Here is a 13,682-nt window from a genome sequence, read left to right as displayed (position 1 = left end):
TCCCTGTGGTGGATGATAAATTACTCAGACCTGGTTCCAAATCAAAGATCTTGAGAATCCTGTTGAACTTACAAATACAAACTCTTTTCTCCCAGCAAAAAATACGAGATAATTGGCACCAAGATCTCTTCCTTGGTCTCTGCTTTATTCTTACTTCAGCAATACCTACAGGCAAATGGCCTTAGGCCCCCTCCTAGATCCTTCAAGCCCTCCTGCATTTTTGTTTGGAAAAGCAACAAAGCACCCTATACAAGACGGTACAGATCACCAGTGTAGTAAAAATTGTCTTGTCTGGTCAATGTCAAAGAGAAATCTTCACTGTTGGGTACCATGGGCACAATTCAACCCCTTGGTCATCACCACAGGTGCCAGCAGCAGGGGAGGGGGAGCCCATACCCAGAGCCAAATCATTCAGGGGATAGGTTCCCATGTCCTAAGCATCTTTAAACCTCCTAGGAGAGTTTGCCGCAGACTGAGAGTGTCTATCCCCCATGCTCCAAACAAAGGACCTTCAAATTTTATCTGACAACAGCACAACCGCGACCTAGGTCAACAAACCGAGACGCCCAAGGAAAAATAAACTTTGGCAGACATAATTTTTCAGCTGTCTTCCAAAGGCTGAAGGAGACTACCATTGCAGACCTCCTGAGTTGACAGACATTGTAGAAGGGAGAGTGGAAAAGGACTCCAAGTGTGTTCCTTTAGATCACAAAGAGGTTCGGGCATCCAATCGTACATATCATTGCCTCTAGTCAGAACAACCAGGTCAAGAATTTATTTTCTCTCGCTCACAAGGATTTCTCTCTGGGAATTGATGTATTTTCCCATTCCTGGGTGAGTAGACTTCTGTTTTCCAATACTTCGATCTCACTATTTTCAAAAGTTCTGAGGAAGATTCAGGAAGACGAAGCAACAGTGATACTAATTGCACCATACTGGCCAAAGAGATCCTTGTTTCCTCTCCTTCTTCAAATGTCAAAGGGAAGATTATGGCATCTTCCTCCAGAAAAGGAGCTCCTGTCTCATGGTCTAGTTCCTTCATCCAGAAGTAAACAAGTTAAGTCTCAGCCTGGATGTTGAGTGCAGAGTCTTAAAATAGAGAGGCCTGTCTGATCCAGTAATTTTCATATGTGACCTCAAAGATCTATTTAACAGTTTGGAACAGCTTTCTTACTTTTTCAGATAACAGAGCATCCTTTTCAGATCTATTCCTTGACTTCTTGCCGGCCGATCTTGATAAAAGCTTGAAAACCTGCACCTTAAAAGTTCATGTGCTTTTGGTTCCCTTTAGGACCAATAACTTGCTGCTCATCCTTGGATCACCTTGGATCAAGTGGTTCATAAAAGCTTCTAGAAAAATTCATCCCCAATTTCATTATTCTGTTCCCATTAGGACTTAAAGGGGTTTTCCCATGAGGGACATTTTTTACATATCCACAGGATATGTCATAAATGTCAGATAGATGTGGGTGCCACCTCTGGGACCCGCATCTATCTCCAGAACGGGGACCCCTAAACCCTCGTTCTAGCTTTTTGTGCTCACGCTAACTCCCGGTCACTTCCTGATTACATGGTCGGGAGTTACGGAAACACCGTAACTCGCTGAGCTACGCTGTTTCTGTAACTCCCATAGTAGTGAATGGCAGTTACGGAAGCAGTGTAGCATGTGAGCTACGCTGTTTCCGTAACTACTATTCTGCTCTATGGGAGTTACGGAAAAAGTGTAGCTCAGCGAGTTACGCTCTTTCCGTAACTCCGGACCATGTAATCAGTAAGTGGCCAGGAGGCAGCGTGAGTACAAGAAGCTAGAACAGTGTTTAGGGTACCAGAGGTGGGACCTGCATCTATCTGACATTTATGACATATCCTGTAGATATGTCATAAATGTCCCTCATGGGAAAACCCATTTAATCCTGTCAGCCCTCACGGGACCACCATTTAAACCTATTAATGAGGTTTCCATTAGACTACTTACCCTGAAGCCAACGTTCCCTTGTGCCATCACTGCTGCAAGAAGAAGAGGAGAAATTGAGGCATTCTAGAAGCCTTGTTATTTTGAAGAATTTGTCCTAAAGCTTTAGGCTATGTTCACACGGGGTATTTTGCCGAGTTTTTTGACGCGGAAACCGCGTCGCAAAACTCTGCAAAAATGGCCCGAGAACGCCTCCCATTGATTTCAATGGGAGGCGTCGGCGTCTTTTTCCCGCGAGCAGTAAAAAAGAAGCGACATGCCCTATCTTCGGGCGCTTCCGCCTCTGACCTCCCATTGACTTCAATGGGAGGCAGGAGAAAGCGTATTTCTCGCTGTTTTATGCCCGCGGCGCTCAATGCCCGCGGGCGAAAAACGGCGCGATAATTGCCACGAAAATCTTCCTCCCAAAAATCGTTTGAAAGTTTAATTTTCAATAAGAGATCAGTTTTATTTCCTTTTGTTTGAACGTTACTTCTCAGAAAGAGGATGAATTCCACACTTTTTGGTTATTCAACGCTGTGTTCTTCATTATCTCTGGAAGATTGAGTGCTTTCAGAAGGCTAATCAGCTACGAGTGCCAGTGCCAAGGGAAGGACATGAGTACTCGTGGCAGCAAAACTAAAATTGCAAGATGTATCAAACTTGCCATCTTCTCGTGTTATCAACTTAAATACAAACATCCTCCTAAGGGCTCATTCAGACAAGCGAGTAACTCATCCGTGTGACGGCCGTTAATGGACACATGTATTTCAATGGGACCGTTCACATGGCCGTTGTTTCAATGGAGCATGTGAAGGGTCTGCGTAAAAATAGGACATATCCTATTTTCCTGCGTTTTCATGCATCCCTCCATAGACTCTAGTCTATGGGGAATCCATGACAACGCGTCCCGCACGGGTGAATGTTGGACATGAAAAACTGTAGTTTTTCACATCCAAGGTTGCCACGCTTGTGTGAATGTAGCCTTAGGCTTTGAGAGCCCATTCCACCTGAGTCGTGGCTACCTCCTGGGCTGAGTGTGCTTATGCATCCATTGAGCGGATCTCTTGGGCTGCAAAGTGGTCAAGCTGTCTACAAACTTCAAACACTACAAGCTAGACATGCCTTTTAAACCAGTTGTCCTTGGGTCGTAAAGTGTTCTCTGTTGTTTTCCCTCCTAGTTTTTGGCTTCTAAGTTATTTCTCCTTAATTTTGAAGTTGTAAGGAAAAAATGAAAATAATACTCACTGCTAACTGAATTTTTCTGCAACCTCCACAATGGCACAGGGATTTCTTTCCCATCCTTATTTTTTTTTGTTTATAAGAAAGGTTATTTATTTATATGTATTCTGTTTAATTATCTATTTCCTTGTATAATTCTGAGGTTCTATAATACTTACTGGGAAACGTAAGAGGTAGGGAGTTTTATAACTGGTGCTAATATTTTGTTTTGTGTGCCTAGGAAGGTGGGGAAACCTTTCTCCTTATAGTGCTGTTGTGGAGGTTACTGGGAAATCCAGTCCCTGGCGCGTAGTGGTGTACCTACCATAGAGACAGGGAAGGCAACTGCTGTGGGGCCCAAGGGAGAAGGTGGCACAGACATCTAACCCAGGACTGACAATTGGTGGCAGAGATGTGCTCTAAAGGGGGGAGGGATTCTATGTGATATGATTTAAGTTTTGTGTACTATGGGGAAGTAAGGGTTAAATAGGGGGTTGTAGGGGCGCTGTACACTATGGGAGGGGGATGACAGGCCTTGTTTTGTGGTTGACGTGAAGTTTTTGTATAAACCCTGTGCTGTGGGTGTAAGGGTATGTTCCCATGATGCAACAAAAATATATTCGATTATTGTGAATAGGTTCTCTCAAAATCCAAATCACATAGTGGAAAAGTTTGGATTTCTACAACCCTGTAATTTCTATGTCCGCCCTCGCTGGCAAGTTTAATTTTCATCTTTTCTTGTTGAGTTTTTTAATATTAGGGTGCAATGTTCAAACGATAAAAGCGCATAAGTTTAAAAATCAAGTCCAAACACATATGCTCTGCCATTGACCTTTTTCTACTCTGTTTCCTAATTCTCTGTCATAAATCATTATTCCAGTACCATAAGCTTCATTACCTGTAAAAGTGTATGCTGTCGTTTATCATTAATACAGCTTAGGCGATGTTCACAATCTACATAAAGTTGCATAAGTTGCACATTCACTTGTATAGTAAAAAAAATAGTATAAAGAGCCGTTTCTGTTTTTAGTTTCTTTTGCAGGGTCTTTTTGTATTAAAAATCGTAGTAAACACTTTTAAAGTTACAGAAATAAAAGGTATGACAATGCATATTACTCCAAACCTATGCCAAAAAGTTTGTCATTTATTTCAGCAGTATACGTACCCTACAAAGCTCTTGCCTGTATCACCACTTATGTTTAGATTATAAACTGTTTGTGCATTGACATTTTGTGTTTGTATTATTCTTTACCTCTGTTTTGTATCACATTATACAGTTGTAGCCTCTAACTAAATAAATAAGAACAATAAAATGTTTGTAAGCAAACTTATGTACTGAATCACCTTCGAGCACCATGAGTCATAGTTTGTCATGTAATCGTTCTTTTTGATCTCATCAGTTTTCGTTACTATGTTAAATACCTATGGGACTGAACAAAGTCAGGTTCTAATTACTAGAATAAGCCCTTTCTGAATGGAAAAGTATTGATAAGCTGACACAGGCACTTATAGGATACAGAGTATTAACATACGTATTTGCTGAGTCTTTTTGCTGCTACGGAACAAATCTAAAATTTCACGTGATGTTTATCGTTTCTGAAGTAAATAACTTGTCTCCAATATAGAATGAACTATCTAATGGTGATTTGCTGTTGGTCCGTATCACACCAGATGAAGAGGGCAAATTTGGATTTAACCTAAAGGTAATTATAGATTTTAATATAATATATGAAATGCTTTTATGTTTTATGAATTTCGCACTTGTACAAATATATCCCCACATTTATTTTTTTCATTTTATGTGTTTTGTATGTATTATGTTGATAAATTTGGATGAGGAATCATGTTAAATGATGTGCTATTTTACAAACTTACAGGGTGGTGTCGATCAAAAAATGCAGTTGGTGGTCTCCAGGATTACCCCAGGATCACCTGTAAGTTTTATGAATTAGTGGTCAGTACATTTTTAAGAGATGTGTTGGATTTAAATACCCGGCGCCATAGATTAATTCTGCCAGTTGAACTATGTCTAGCTGTGTTTATATTAGCATGTTAAGGTGTACATCCCGTTATTTCCCAAAAATAATATTGTGCCGTACAAGCTAACAGCAGCTATTTTTGTAACATACCTCATTTTTATATTTTCTTCTCCTGATCTGCGCTGCACGCAGTTCAAATCAAGAGATGGAGCGCAAAATCTGCACTTATACTGTTTTCAGTAGGGGAACCCAGCATGATGGCTACGGGAGACTTTGTGTATTATGTGAGTAGCATACAGAACAGACAACGGAAAGTGAAGAAAGTATTTCAATATATAAAATAGGTATAAAAGCTGCTGTCCATGAGTCCTGCTCAATGTTACTTTTTACTGCAAATAACTGAAGGTACACTTTGAGGGTATGTGCACACTGGGCGGATTAGCTGTGGATTTTTCACAACGGATTCAACAGTAGCAGCAAAGTGGATGAGATTTGTACAAATCCCATCCACATGCTGCGGAAAAAAATCCACTGAAAAAAATTAAACTGCGGAATAGTTGTACTTTTGCTGCGGGTTGTCCCGATTTGAGTTCAATGGGGAGTAAAAAGCCACAACAAATAGCAAATCTTTTGATTTTTGTGGCGAAAAAGCGGCGATTTTGTCTCAAAAATTGCAAATGTGAAAACATTTTCTTGTTTGAATGTAATTTAAAAAAAAGTCTATATTTACCTCCCTGGCGTTGCCATAGGGAAGGTAAGCATTGAGTTTTTTTTTTTTCTGCTAATCTTTCCGCAGCGACCATTCTAGATGAAAATCTGCACCACAATTTGATGCGGTTTTTCAGACAGATTTTCCTGCGGGTTTTAAGTCGGATACACTGTGTACTTTTACGCAGCGTATCCAACCTGTGTGAACATACTCTAAAAGATTGGTGTAGCATTTCATATTTATACAGTATACAGTTAGCTTGGTGAACTGGTAGAGATGAGAGTAACTTACAGGCAGGGGTGGGATAAACTCTCTCGCGGCACAGGGCAGGAGTTTCAGAATCCAGGTCCCTAAAGTTTAGCATATTAACTATGTCTGTGCATGTAACATTAATATCTGTATATACGATTGTGTGATACATCATTATTACCCACATTTAATGACAGTGGTCCCCAGCATTGTGCCCTAGGCACCTCCTACTCCGCCCAACCCTCGTCCTGGCCCTACTTACAGGTATGGGGTTCACAAATTATTCACTGACGCCTTAGACTCTGTTCTCATCTGCGTCTGAGGCTTCGTTAGGAGCCGTTTTTGCAGATTTCATCATACTTTCCATACAGAATAGCGCAGCATGCATCACTATTTTGTTCAGAATGGCGGAAGCCGACAAAAACCAATGGGTTCTATCTGGCACTGTTTTTTTTCTCATGCAATGGATTCCTTGCTTCTGTGGTTTTTTTTTGTTTTTTTTTATGTCGGAACAGAAAAACGGAAAAGTGAGCACAGAGCCTTAAATGAGAACAGAGCCTGTAACACTAATTGTGTTTTAATGGTTGCTTTTGATTAAGAATGGATGGAACAGTTTTCACGTTTATTATATTTTTATTACCCTTCTTCAGTCACTGCAAGGAATACTGACAAACAGAAACAGTGTACACTTTTTATAAAAACTTTAAAAAAAACATTAAGTTAATGGAAGTACCGCAATTTCACAGATCTTTTAATATACCTAGTTTGGGTTGTGAAAAAAAATATGGAGACATGATCCGTGCAAAAAATATAATACAAAAATATATAGAAGTTATCGTTATGCCTGTAACTACGTTTTTGTTTCTATGTCATCCAGGCAGATAAGTGTTCTCCTAAGCTTGTTGAAGGCGATCAAATTGTGCTCATCAACGGTCGAGATATCTCAGAGCACACACATGATCAAGTGGTTATGTTTATAAAAGCCAGCCGGGAATCCCACACAAGGGAACTTGCTCTACTGGTTAGGCGGAAAGGTAATTTCTTGTTTTAATGGTTCGACTTGTTATAATACTAATGATGTTAATCTAATAACATTATTTTAGTATATAATGTTCTGAGACTTGTGGTAAATATTTTCAGCTAGTCTGTTTATATACATAATACCATAATGGAAAACATCAATAATATAATGAGATACAGATAAGGACCGCACAGCATCAATAAGACTTTTTTTTTTGTAGTGAGCGATAAATCTCTGTACATAGTAATGCATTAGACTAGGACTACAGAGCATTTATCTTACTACAAAAAAATAGCTGTGATAAATTTCTGTCCATAGGAATACATTAAGTAGCTTGAAAATCTCTTCAAAATCGCTCCAGTCAAGCGATTTGCTAGTGATTTTTCAGAGGTACAGACTTGTCAGGAGAGATTTTAAAGAAATTTTCAAGCTACTCATCGAATTCCTATGGACAGCGATTTTTTTGTTCATTGCAAAAAAAAGTCTGGGTCTAGCCCCAGCCTAAGGGTAAGTTCACACATTCAGTTTCCACCAGGACAGCGAAGCTCAGAATGACATGAAAAATGCATATCGTTGTTAAAATGCTATGAATTTTCATGTGTTTATATTGCAGTTTTCTGAAACTGCACTATACTTACATTCAGTTTTTGTGTTTTTTTCCCCCCACAGTTCTGTTTTTACTGAATCAAGAAAAAAATCAGCTATACAGATGATAATGGGCTCGTAGGTCCTAGAAACCATACAAGATATCTAGAATATCTGGGAAATAAATTGGTTAGAAAACTAGCAAATCCTCTGTAAATGCTGCTATGGAATGGGGCACAGAGCCAACTTCTAGTCCTTTAATATCAGGGGGTTGTTATATTTTTTGTATTAAAGTTTCCATTTGCAAAATTAAAAGTGACTGCGGGAGGGGGAGCCGTGTTCCATTATGTACATCTAAGGGAGGAGAAAGGGTACTGTTAACTTATTCCAGCACGGGGGGGTTTCTATAAAAAAAAGTCAGTGTTGCTTCAACGAATGGTGTAGGAAAGCCGAACCCTTCCAGCATTGCAGACATATAGTCCCATGCCACCCTTTCAAAAGCCTTCTTGGCATCTGTACCGAGAAGGGTTAGAGAGGGACATTTACATTGTGCATACATGTATTTAACAGTCCCGTTGTGTTGAACTTCCCCTATCAGCCTGGAACACATCCGGTCAGTACTGAGTCATTGAGCCTAGGCAAACACTTTTTTTATGCGATTAGCTAAACGTTTCATCCACCGTTTTACATCCACATTTAGAAGTGATATGGGCCAATAACTCCCACAGTTTGTTGGATCTTTACCCTTTATAGGGATTATAGTGACATACGCTTCTAGCATTTGATTTGAGATGTGATTTCCTTGTAGTAGTGAGTTACAGAGTGATAGGAATTTAGGGAGTAATATATCTATTTTATAATAGAACATGGGTAATCCATCAGGTCCCTGGCTTTTACCCCCGGGAATAGAGGACAACACCTCCTTCAATTCACCAGGTGTAAAGGGGACTAACAAGGAAGGCTTCTCTATAGCAGCTAAATGTGCGAGAGTAAGGGTATGTTCACATGCAGTGTTTTCAGGCGTATTTCGGGGCGTTTACGACTCAAAAAACGGAAGCTGAACACCTACAAACATCTGCCTATTGAAATCAATGGGAAAAACAGCATTTAGTTCATACGGGGCGTCTTTTTACGCCGCTGTTTTAAAAAACGGAGCGTAGAAAGACGCTCTGTAAAAAGAAGAGCGTGTCACTTCTTGAGGCGTCTTTTGGAGCTGATTTTACATTGAACACAATGAAAAACACCTCAAAAGAAGCCTCAAAAGAAGCTCCAAATTAAAAGAAGCTTCATTTTCAGCTTCAAAAACGCTTTTATCAAGACTGTTTGGCTCCCCTTGTACATTGCTAAGGTCATACAGTGATGTGTCAAATTTGGAATTCTGATACGATGTATCTGTGACCACCGTTCCATCATTTTTTGTTATTTTAGAAATTAAGGATTTTTATTTTTTGACTAGATGTGACATTATCGTTCAACGCCTATCCCCATGAGCATAGTAATTATATTTATAACTTTTAAAGGGCCTTTGCTGCTCTGACATTCAGGAGGCCCTTCCATTTATTTCTAAGTCTTAGAAGGTCATTCTGCGTGTTTTACAGTTTGGTTTTCTTGTCCAGATTCTCGAAAACTGACATCTAATTTAGGAGTGACTCCATCTGTGCTGATCTGGCTTTTTTCACCGTATTACATCTCTGATGTAAGATTTATGCGCCTCCCATATGATTGGTGGGAAAGTTACCAGAATGTCATTAAAGTGGAAATACTCCTTAAGTCGCTTCTGCAATAAAGAAATATGACATCCAAGTAACGTTCCATTTAAAGACCATGAGAAGCTTCTTACAGGAAGGAAAGCAATTGATGGTCAGTTAAACTGGTGCATTATCCGATATAGTAATCAGACCAATATGAGATGCTGTTACCCCAAGAAGGGGACTCTCTGTCATAAAAAAAAAGATCTAAAAGATGATCCTGTAGGTGCCATGGACGTGGGAAAAGATCAAATAATCCTTCACATTTGGATGAAAAACTATCCAAGAGTCTATCAGGTGAAGGTTGGACAATGCCTTCCTCACCTTGTGGCTTTGTGCGACAATGAAGGTGATTTAGAGGTAGTGTCAAGGTTTCAATCTAATATGCATTTCAGATCCCCTTCCATCACCAAAATGCCTTCTACAAAGGAGGGAAGTGCATCAAGTGAATTAACTATCCAGGGGTCTTGGTTACTATTAGGTGCATGGAGCTTGACTTAGGTCACCATGGTGTTACCCAGTTTTCCCTTCACAAAAGTTTATCTAGCCTCAGGATCAAGTTTATGTGCTACCGCTGTAAATAATGCATGTTTAAGAATACCTATGCTAGTGCCTCTAGAAGCCGAGAAATGTGGAACCATAGGGTAAAAATGTATGAGATAGGTTTGGAACATAAAGATATCTAAAATGTGTTTCTTGTAAGAAAAGTATCTTTCCGCAAGATATTTAGAACTTGACATCTTTTTTGGGGGATATTGGCAATAAGGAATACAATTTTGTTTGTCACCATAGCTATGCACAGGAAGTCCTGAGCACTTCGTTCTTCAAGTGGCAACTAATTGTCACACCAATAGCAGTAAAGAAACTTTACATAATACAAGTGCAAACCTTGTCTAACATAGAAAGTGATTGCCAGCTTAACATGCCCCCGGCAATATTGCTCAAGGTTAGTTTTTAGTAGGAAAGGATATGTGTTATGGAGAGCCATTGGAGAGGATAGAAGATGGAGGAGAAGTGGTATGGACATAAGGGAAAAGAAAGATAGGATGAATGAGAAAAGAATGAACTCACTAAAGATCACATATAAGTAAAGGCCTTATTACCCAGGCCAATGATCGGGCAAACGAGCGTTCAAATGAACACTCGTTCCCCTGTGTAATAAGGGCAACGATCAGCCGGTGAACAAGCAGACGCTCGTTCGTTGGCTGATCTGCTCTTTTTTGCAGAATTAAAAATCATTGTTGTCGCAGCACATCGCACTGTTTTTTCAGGGAGATCTGCTCCCAATATGATGTAAATGCATAGGGAAGAGCGATCGTAGTAACGAGCGTTCGTCCCTATACATAGGCAATCATTGCTCCAACTGATAGGAGCCGACGAGCGCTGATCAACGACCTATCTCGTTGATTGGCGCTTGTTTACATGGCCCATGTCAGACCGTGTAATAGTACACGTACAGTTCTAACATTAATCGGTAAATACAATGATCTGTAATGAATCAGCCTAAACTATGAACGTTTTACCGGGCTATGCACTGGTATACTCGGATCCTGAACATGCAAGGTGCAAGATGACAATTATTGATCAAAAAATGATTTGTCTGGAAACTCATGTAGGAACAGTAGGTCCATAATGGACAACAGCGTGAAACTTCAAATCCATATTCCAGCTGCAGTTTATTGTACACTTGCAATTACTTAGCCGTGTGCCCGGAAAGGAGTCTACAAGTTACTGAAGAAGCTTGTTCTAATATCTTGCGTTTGGAAGACTTTGGTTTTCGTACAGATAATCCAAGTGTCTTGTCGTGGCAGTGCAGGGAATGCTAGCACTGACTAACTGCAATATCTTGAAAATAAGAGAACCTGAACTCCAACATAGAGGATGTTAGGAGTTTCTCTAGCCCTTTGTAATATTGAAGCGGTGTCCACATATTTAAGTCAACAAGCCACATATTATATCCCTTGGTGAATCGGTTGGCGTTGGTTTTTGTCGTAAGGCTCTATGCATTCTTTCTATGATTATTTTGTTCGCCCTTTCAGCTCCTAACAAGTCAGAAAACAAGGTCATGGACGTAGCAGGAAGTGCCTACAACTTCGGTTTTCCTGATCTTCGATCATTAGGTTACACTATAAGTTATCCTGCTGTGCCAAAACGTTAGTTTGTGTCATTACTATGTGACAGAATGGCAGATTGTACAGTTTCCAAAGATTCCACTCTATGGGCGACGTCCTGCACCTCTGCCTTGATATCAGAAAGGTTCTTCAGCACAAGTGATAGGGCCTGCACCAGGTTTTTTCACAGAAATGCTTTAAAAATATTGGGGGAGTTGTACTGCTTTCCCCATCTGTATCTTCAGCTAGGTCAGGTTCTGCATGTTTGTTCTGTACCAGCTTATTTTTTTCCTGTAGGCGAGGCTGTCCATTTTATTGCAAGTAACTTATCCAGTCTTATTGACTTTTTAGACGTTGTGGGGTTCCCATAGCGTCTCTCAATTTGTCCTTAGTGGGTTTGACCATTGTTAGTGCAGATTGTCGCTTAAGAAGCAAGAGAGTGCAGTTCTCTAATGGAAATTCTTCCGCTCTAGCACATGTCAATCCAAATATTATAGAGGACTAATAGACTACAGGCTGTTCAGAGACCCGCTGGATATTTCCAAAGTCCAGGTGAAAGAGAAACAGTCTGAGGTCAAATACTATGCTCTGGACAGGGCAGCTAGAATAAAAATTAGAGCTGTGCTCTTAGTAATGATAAGGGAGATGACCTGAGTTGAGGAGGTTGAAATGCCTGTCTATATTTGTTGACAAGGCCCCAAGTAATAGGGGAGTGAGATAAGGGGGGAGTTATGTGGCACTTACTCAATAGTCAATGGACGCTAGATGCAAGACTCTAGTCCCCCTGAGCTGAAGGCTGTTGCTTCTGTTTGGCCGAATTTTGGGGAAATTTCAGCAGAACAGCGCAATTTGTGCTACCGTGGGCGTGTTCAGGAGCGGCTGAGTGATACATAATGGCAGGAGGGAGGGCTGGCCTTGAAAGGAGGGACTTGGAAGCGGGATTCATGGGAAATGTATTTTCCTAGTTTCCATTCAAGCAGAGAGGGACTGCCCATCATTTGGCAGTGGCACATGTAAAGCGGCTCTGTTAACAATAAAAACACAGGGAACAGCAAAAATCAAAGAAATAACAACACAGGAGGCATTGGTAGGTGAAATTAATGGGCATACAGGTTTTTTCGTTAAAGAGGCTCTGTCACCACATTATAAGTGCCCTATCTCCTACATAAGGAGATGGGCGCTGTAACGTAGGTGACAGTAATGCTTTTTATTTAAAAAAACGATCTTTTTTCACAACGTTAGGAGCGATTTTGGTCTATGCTAATGAGCTTTCTTAATGCCCAAGTGGGCGTACTTTTACTTTCGACCAAGTGGGCGTTGTACAGAGGAGTGCATGACGCTGACCAATCGGCATCATGCACTCCTCTCCATTCATTTACACTGCACTAGCGATATAGTTATATCACTATGTGCAGCTACATACACAAGCCCTAACATTACTACAGTGTCCTGATAATGAATACACATGACCATCCAGCCTGGACGTCATGTGTACTCAGACACTTCTGAATCTTTTTTTGTGAGATTCCGGCAAGTGAAACCAAATCTCGCGAGATTACGGAGCTAAACGAGATTTCATTTCACTTGCCGGAATCTCACAAAAAAGATTCAGAAGTGTCAGGATTCTGAGTACACATGACGTCCAGGCTGGATGGTCATGTGTATTCATTATCAGGACACTTTAGTAATGTTAGGGTTTGTGTATGTAGCTGCACATAGTGATATAACTATATCGCTAGTGCAGTGTAAATGAATGGAGAGGAGTGCATGATGCCGATTGGTCAGCGTCATGCACTCCTCTGTACAACGCCCACTTGTTCGAAAGTAAAAGTACGCCCACTTGGGCATTAAGAAAGCTCATTAGCATAGACCAAAATCGCTCCTAACGTTGTGAAAAAAGATCGTTTTTTAAAATAAAAAGCATTACTGTCACCTACATTACAGCGCCCATCTCCTTATGTAGGAGACAGGGCACTTATAATGTGGTGACAGAGCCTCTTTAAGTCGAATAACCCCTTTAAGAAATGTGAGTACAAAAATTCCATACTTTACAATGACTGTTAAAAAGATAAATTGCCCAACCTAGATTTCTTTGACACATTTACTAT

At 40.4% G+C, this 13,682-nt stretch overlaps 1 protein-coding gene across 1 annotated transcript in view; it reads left to right on the top strand.

Moving 5' to 3' along the window:
- The window catches only part of PTPN3 (protein tyrosine phosphatase non-receptor type 3), a 282,946-nt gene that overhangs the window by 225,723 nt on the left and 43,541 nt on the right, over window positions 1-13,682 (top strand). The window contains exons 17-19 of the mRNA XM_075826850.1: window positions 4,798-4,875; window positions 5,050-5,106; window positions 6,987-7,143. Of these exons, the coding sequence (XP_075682965.1) occupies window positions 4,798-4,875; window positions 5,050-5,106; window positions 6,987-7,143 (292 nt within the window). The remainder of the gene's footprint in view (window positions 1-4,797; window positions 4,876-5,049; window positions 5,107-6,986; window positions 7,144-13,682) is intronic.

The sequence above is a fragment of the Rhinoderma darwinii genome, chromosome 5 (genome assembly GCF_050947455.1).
Source record: "Rhinoderma darwinii isolate aRhiDar2 chromosome 5, aRhiDar2.hap1, whole genome shotgun sequence".
Lineage (NCBI taxonomy): Eukaryota > Metazoa > Chordata > Amphibia > Anura > Rhinodermatidae > Rhinoderma > Rhinoderma darwinii.
The sequence above is the reverse complement of the archived record's forward strand: the minus strand, read 5'-3'. Positions and strand labels throughout refer to the sequence as shown.